The sequence below is a fragment of the Magnolia sinica genome, chromosome 7 (genome assembly GCF_029962835.1).
Source record: "Magnolia sinica isolate HGM2019 chromosome 7, MsV1, whole genome shotgun sequence".
NCBI classification, from domain to species: domain Eukaryota; kingdom Viridiplantae; phylum Streptophyta; class Magnoliopsida; order Magnoliales; family Magnoliaceae; genus Magnolia; species Magnolia sinica.
In genome coordinates, this window is record NC_080579.1 from 8,027,910 (window position 1) to 8,035,676 (window position 7,767).

At 40.4% G+C, this 7,767-nt stretch overlaps 1 protein-coding gene across 1 annotated transcript; it reads left to right on the top strand.

The window, feature by feature from the left end:
- The first annotated feature begins 574 nt into the window (after positions 1–574).
- LOC131250977 (putative disease resistance protein RGA3) lies at positions 575–4,232 on the top strand. Its single transcript, XM_058251408.1, has one exon. The coding sequence runs from the start codon at positions 974–976 to the stop codon at positions 3,968–3,970; it is 2,997 nt and encodes a 998-aa protein (XP_058107391.1). The 5' UTR covers positions 575–973; the 3' UTR covers positions 3,971–4,232.
- Positions 4,233–7,767: the final 3,535 nt, after the last annotated feature.

The window sequence follows — 7,767 nt, forward strand, 5'->3', positions numbered from 1 at the left end:
ATAAAGTTTAGAGCTCATAATGGGGTGATCTGTTCCATCCACCTTATCTGATAGCTGGTTGTGAGCTCTAAAAGTCTTAATTTAGATAGTGTCTACTTCTAACAAATATTACAATAAGCCTGAAAAAGTTTTGACAGTGGGTTCATCATTGTTTTCTATCATGTAGTGCACACAAGCCGTGGATCAAGCTGACATTTGAGCCCTGGCCCTCAAACGACATGGAAAAAAAAGGATATGCAACTTGGATTATACGTATTAATATTCAATGTTGGCCCGTGAGTTTAGCCTTGACTAATGTAAAAAAAAAACTTTTCACTTTTCGAGAATTTAACCATAAAACGAATGCAGTACGATCAAAATCTCTATTTTTATTTTTAACCATGTGTCTCGTTGCTTGCAGGTGGGGAATATTCTACTGGACTTTTATTTTATTTTTTATACGTATACACCGTCAGACCAGTAGTCCAGCTAGTCCGAGCATTCTCTGCTTCTCTATCCTCCCTTCCTGATACCATTGCATATTTCCAAGCCTCCCAGCGCTCTCTCACTTATCAAATCCCTCTTACATATTTCCAAGCCTCGCAGCGATCTCTCACATATCAAATCCCTCCCTTCCTGATACCATTGCATATTTCCAAGCCTCCTAGCGATCTCTCACATATCAAATCCCTCCCTTCTTTCCGTCCCTACATCCCAAAAGGAGAAATCAAGAACCAAAATCCCTCCCTTGATTCCACCCAGACATCCCAAAAAGAGAAAGCAAGAACCAAAATCCCTCCCTCCATACATCCCAAAAGAGAAAGCAAGAGCCAAAATCTCTCCCTTCATCCCATCCGTACATCCCAAAAGGAGAAAGCAAGAACCAAAATCCATCCCAAAAGTAGAAATCAAGAACCAAAATCCCTCCCTTCTTCCCATCCATACATCCCAAAATTAGAAAGAAAGAAACAAAAAAAAAAATAAAAAATAAAAAATGGCTGATTCACTGGTCTCATTTGCAATAGAGAAATTGGACAAAATTCTTGAAGATGAGGTGGCTTCACTGCTTGGTGTCACCAAAGAGCTCAGAAAGCTTTCCAGTGCATTCACCTCCATCAAGGCTGTCCTTGAAGATGCCGAGACTCAACATCTGAAAGAACAATCCGTGAAAGATTGGCTAAAGAAGCTCAAAGATGTGGCTTATGACATCGATGACATACTAGACGAGTGGACTACGGAATCCTTCCCATCACAAGACGATGAAGGTGATGAATCTCTTTCTTGCAATAAAAAGGTGCAGAACTTCCTTTCACCTTTTTCTTGTTTCGGTCACGTTGCATTTCGCCATAAACTTGCGAACAGAATAAAGGATACATGGGAAAGGTTAGAAGAGATTGACAGCCAAAAGAACAGATTTCAATTTAAAATTGGTAATGCAGAGAGAACGGATGAAATCGAAGGGCGAGAAACAGGCTCCCAAGTAGACGAATCAGCCACTGTTGGAAGGGGTGATGATAAAAATGAAATATTGAGGATGTTGCTAAATGAAACTAGTGATGTGGTAAACGAGGTGCCTACCGTCATTTCTATCTTTGGAATGGGGGGGTTGGGCAAGACCACCCTTGCTCAACTCGCCTACAATGATGATGAAGTCGAGAGGCATTTCAATGTGAAAATGTGGGTTTGTGTTTCCGACGTTTTTGATGTAAAACGGATTACAAAATTAATGATAGAATCTGCCACAAAGTCTCCTTGTAATCTTGAAGGCTTGGACCCGTTGCAAAGTTGCCTCCGTGAAATCTTGCATGGAAAGCTATTCTTGCTTGTTCTCGACGACGTTTGGAGCAATGACAGCGAGAAGTGGGACAAGCTGAGAGTTCCCTTTCAAGCTGGTGCACCTGGGAGTCGAATCATCGTGACCACTCGTTTAGAAGATGTTGCATGGACGACGGGAAGCTCTTACATACACAAACTTCTGGCGTTATCTGATGAAGAATGCTGGTCATTGTTCAACCGTAGAGCGCTCGAGCATCGGATTGCAGAAGAGCGTTTGGAGCTAGAAGCGATTGGAAGGGAAATTGTAAAGAAGTGTGGAGGGGTGCCTCTTGCAGCAAAGACGATAGGGAGTGCCATGCGCTCAAGAAAGACAAGAAGGGAGTGGGAGGTTGTCTTGGGTAGTGAGATATGGAATTCAGGCGATGTCTTAGGAGACATGTTACCAGCTTTGTTGCTAAGTTACCAAGACTTGTCTCCTGCTCTGAAGCAGTGCTTCGCATATTGCTCTGTTTTTCCAAAAGATTGGGAGATAGAGAAGGATATGATAGTCAAGTTATGGGCAGCACAAGGTTTCATCCATTCTAAGGAAGGTGAAGAGATCGAGGATATTGGTGGGCGTTATTTTGATGATTTATTAAGACGCTCGTTGCTTCAAGATGCAGAATTTAACTATGACAGGAACATAGTCGGTGGTTGCAAGATGCATGATTTAGTTCATGATCTTGCACAATTTGTATTAGGAGGTGACTGTTCAACGGTGGAGATCAGAAAACAAGCCTCTTCGAACCTAAACAATATCCGCCATTCTTTTTTTATTTTCAGTGATGAAGCTTGTGAAGTGGCTTCCATTTCGGCCACCTTATATAAGGCCCAAAAGTTGCGGACGTTGCTACGAGACCCAAGAATCTCCAGTGTTCCACGGAATTTATTTCATCATTTGAGATACCTTAGGGCATTGGACTTGAGTCACGCTCGCAGTCAGAACTTGTCTCGAACAATAGGACAGTTGAAACACCTGAGATATCTTGATTTTTCTTTCGCAGACATAGTGGAGCTGCCAGAGGAGGTGAGTAATTGCAGAAATTTACAGACCTTGAGACTCAGTAACTGTTACAGGCTAGAAAAACTTCCTAGAGGGTTGACAAAAATGAATAACCTCAGACATCTAGAAATAGAAGGCACTAACATGCTGAAGTACTTACCGCAGGGTATAGGGAGATTAACTGGCCTTCGGACATTAACAGAGTTCACTGTGGGAGGTGGTGACGAAGGATGTAATTGCAGAGAACTGAAATACCTCAATCACCTTCAAGGAAGTCTTCTAATTAAAAACGTGGAAAAAGTCAGGAGCAGGGACGAAGCTAGGGAGGCAGAACTGCATAAGAAGCAGCACCTTCATGCTCTAACCTTGAAATACGGATATGATGGACGATTGGATGATGATGAGGACGTGCTTGAAATCCTCAAGCCCCACACAAACTTGAAGGAGTTTATAATATGGTATTACAAAGGTTCCAAGCTTCCCAAGTGGATAGAGGATCCGGTGTTCTCTAATCTAGTCAAGGTCGAACTCATATGCTGTAAGGGGTGTAAACAACTGCCAGGTCTTGGGAAACTACCGTCCCTTAAATATCTTGAAGTAGTGTCAATGAAGGAGGTGAGATACGTGGGTGGCGAGTTTAGTGGGGATACTAACAATGATGGAAGTGGTGGTGTTGTCTCATTCCCCAAGCTGGAGACCCTCAGCTTCGGAGGCATGCCAAATTGGGAGGAGTGGGAATTGAGAGAGGGAGATGGACAGGTTATGCCATCACTTGTAGAAATAAGCGTAAAATGGTGCCCAAAGTTAAAGGCTTTACCACACAACCTTCCACCTGAGCTCCTCCAGAGGCTGAGTTTAGGCATAAGTAATGATGGGATGTCATCAGAAGCACCCTTACCCATCTTCCCAAACCTTAACCATTTGGAGATTTGGGGTAATGATGAGCTGACATCACTACCTGGTGGTTGGTTGGGACAACTCAAAGCCCTCCAAACTCTGGAAATCTACAATTGTAACCGGATGGAGTCTCTACCAGAGGAGTTGCAACACCTCACCAAGCTTCAACAATTGAAGATCAGATCCTGTCGAGTCTTAGAAGAGCGCTATGGAGATGGAGGAGAAGATCGGGACAAGATTGCCAACATCCCGAGTATCAAAATTGGTTGGTATTAGACGATTCACCCCAATAAGAGGAAGTGGAGAGGAAATAAACGACAGCTTATCTTTTTCATTTGTTTCCAGGAATTGGGTTGATTCTGTGTGTAACTGCTCTACTTTTTTAATTGTTTCGGAGGTCAGGTTCTTTGCTCCCCTCCATCCCATGTAATTTTTATTCAATACGGATAGTTTGTATTGAAGGCACTGGAAATTACAGTGCCGTCCCTTGTCATTGTTCTACGTCATTTCTGATTACTCAAGCTAACAAGATACGCACGATTTATCTCATCGAAATAGAGATGCTAACTACACAACACAACTTTTAAGGTGTGGGACTTTTCTAGATTCCACCATGATTTTTTTTAGATCTACACCATTCATCAATTTTTCTAGATAAATCTACACCATGAGTTCAAAAATAAGGTAAATCCAAAGCTGAAGTTAATCACACCATATAAAGTAGTAGAAATTAAACAAACTACTGTTGAAACTTTTCTAGAGCCAATCGTGAGGCTTATTTCCCATCTCACCTCTTCATGAAATTGCACTTACCTGTGTGAAGTTAAAATACAAATATCAACTTGATGAGAGCCGTATGTGGCCCTAACAAGTTTTCAATGGTACCATCAATTCCTACTGTCTTCAGTGGTGTGGTCCACTTTAGCTTTGGATCTGCATTATTTTTGGATTTGTTTTATAGAATGATCTTAAACAATGAATGGTAGGTGTGGATTTAAGAAATACATCATTGTTAGGCCTACCTAAATTTTACAACTCAAGAAATTCGTTGCTTGCCATGTGGTGCAGGGAAGGAAATCAGGTAAGACCCCGGCCTCATCCAAGAAGGTGCATACCTTACTGTGGGGCCCACCTTTATGTGTTTATTCTGTATCCACTCCGTTCATCTATTATTTCAGATCATATTACATCATGATACCAAAAATTAAGAAAAACCAATTATAAGTGGACCATACTCTGCCGTATGCATAGTCACGGCCATTTTTAAAATATGCTAAACTAATGTAGGAGTCTAGCTTGCATGCTATGGCTTGGGTTTTCAATTGGGTAGAGTACTCACTGATATAAACTATCGTTTTTCCAAGCCATGGTTGGGATGAGAATGATTGCCTTGCAAAAGTGATCATTCTTTTGAATCAGAAGAAATCTATGATGGCCCCAACAAATAGATGGACCAAATTGTTTATTGGACATATTTTCTATAAGATAATATCAGCCGTACATATTAAATGCCATTGATCAAATTTTTAGCATTCGTTAGATTGATCCATGTTTGCATGCTGACCAATGAAATGTTGCATTGAACCTAATGAACAGTCCAGATTACAAGATTCGACTAAGTGTCCAGACGCAACCAGGAGCACAACATCTATAGTTTCCACTCCATCAATATGCGAGATCCTGAATGTTGATCACGTGGGCATAACAATGAATGTGTCTGATTCTAGAAACCCATCCAACCATTCATCAGGTTGCTACAGATGCATATTATTTTTCCTAGCCGCACATTTCTCCTGACACATGCAGCCTGCCTGGTTAATGAAACGGTTCGGATGTTATACTAGAGAACATTCATCATGGATCCCACCTGATGAACAGCGGCATGTGACTCATGTACAAGTGTACCATATGTAAGAGTAGCAATGGGCCGGGTAGCTCGCCCCATGGAGCTTTGGTCTATGCATGGACCTACTAGCTTAGCCCGTCAAATGCATGACCCAATCAATTTCTTGGTTGGGCTTGGGCTCAAGTCTTTTTAGCCCGACTTAACCCGACTTTATATGTACATGTGTTATTTTCAATAAATATGCTACTTTAATCTTTAGTCATGCGATCATCTGTCTTAAACACAAACTGTTGCTTTTATTTCTCTAATTTGTTGATTTCTTTGGAGATGTGTGGCCCACTTTATCAACAGATGAGTTAGGAAATTTTAATTGTGAAATAGAGATAACTATTAATTTTGGGTCCGAGCTGGGTCTGTCCAAGGCCTAACAAACTTTTACAACTTAGGCTTGGGCATGCTGGGCTTGGGCCAGGCCCAGGCATAGCCTGGCACCCAAACTAGACCCATTGACACCTTGCGTCCTTATTTAAGATATATATATATTTTTTTTGTTACTACTTCATTGGATTGTATCATCCATGCAAGCAATCAGTTGCTGAAATGGACCTCCTTATTATGTGGTAGAAAGAAGGGAAGAAATGTTCAACTGCGTTTTTGAATTACTACCTCATTGGATTGTATCATCCATGCAAGAAATTAGTAGCTGAAATGAGCCTCCTTATCATGGGGTAGAAAGAAGGGAAGAAACGCTTAACTGCATCTCAGCCATCGCTTCCATTTAACTAAGAGATTTGTGGACGGTTTTCCCACCAAAAGGTGCAAAAACACCAAGCTGCATGCGGTTTGAGAGCCATCCAATGTATGCCCAAAATACAATGCCTTGCACTGATGATGCAGGTGATGAGTCACCGTCTGCCTCGGGGTGGAAAACCTTGAATCACAAGGCTATTCTTGATTCTTGAATTGACAGTAAAGAAAAGAAAATTCAAAACTTTACTAATCGATAATAATATTTAGATTCACGATTATATTACTTAAAAAGAAAATTAAATTTTAATTAGGAGTCCTAATATGACTAAATTAAAACTTATCCAAATTAGTTTAATTTACTAAAAATATAAAGTCCTAATTTAATTTTGTTAGATGATTCTTAGCATGATAAGATGTAAATCCTAGGAAGACATCGTATACTAAAATTCGTAGACGAATGAGATATGTCTAACCTAAAACTTATTAAAATTTATAATTTTTTTTTATAAAACTGTGATTTTGAATAGGGAGAAGTTGTTTTCTTGCAAAACAGAGTGACACAATCTGCTTATGAGAGTTAGTTGGCCTTGATCACCTGTTCCACTCAAAATTCACAAGTCGTGATTCTTGTAATGATGAATGCACCAAAAGTTGACTGCTTTATGTTTCGCACTTCAAACGTTAATTTCCCTCTATCTGGAATGAATCTCTTTGATCCAGATGTGCATGCGGCCCAATTATGTCATGCCCCATGTAGGACCGGGCCTAGATCTAATGAACCACATTTGCTTCTCTTTGGACTTCTTCCGGTCCATCCGTGCAAAGAATAGGCTTCAATCTCTCTCTACATTAGCTCACTTCCTTTTACAAGCTTGACACTCATGCAATGAACACCCTAAGAGCAACATTCCCACTCCCGAAATACCATGTGGAGCCACCATCCCATACATGTCCCTCCAATAGACATCCCTGGATGGAAGGGATCGCAGCCACATGGACTACTACGATTGGCTTGATTTTAAACTGAGATGCTGTGTTGTATGTGCCATTAGGCAGCTTTTTGCCCATCTCTTATCCACGGATGAATTTTGCTTAGGATTGTGCTCAAGTGACACAACACCGAAATCCCTATTCATGAACGGTTCAATTTCGGAACGGTTTTCAACCATTCCTAAAATAGGGCATCGCAAAAGATTAGGGACGGTTAAAAACCGTTGCAAAATTTCAATTTTGGCACGCTCAATCCTTAATTTTGGGGTACGGTATTTTTTCTTATTTAGGATTTTTTTTCTCATTTGAAACCTGTATTTTTAAAAATATTTAAAACTCAAAGAATGTTGCAATACAACTAAAAATCAGAAATGACTATAGAAATGTAAGATACAAAAAATAAAACCTGTTAACCCAAAATATCCCAAATATCACAAATCATATAACATAAATCTATCAAAATATAAGCTAGTTCACACTTTGCCTA

What these genes read in the sequence shown, in the direction of transcription:
- LOC131250977 (XM_058251408.1), top strand. Translation starts at nt 974, where the DNA reads ATGGCTGATTCACTGGTCTCATTTGCAATAGAGAAATTGGACAAAATT.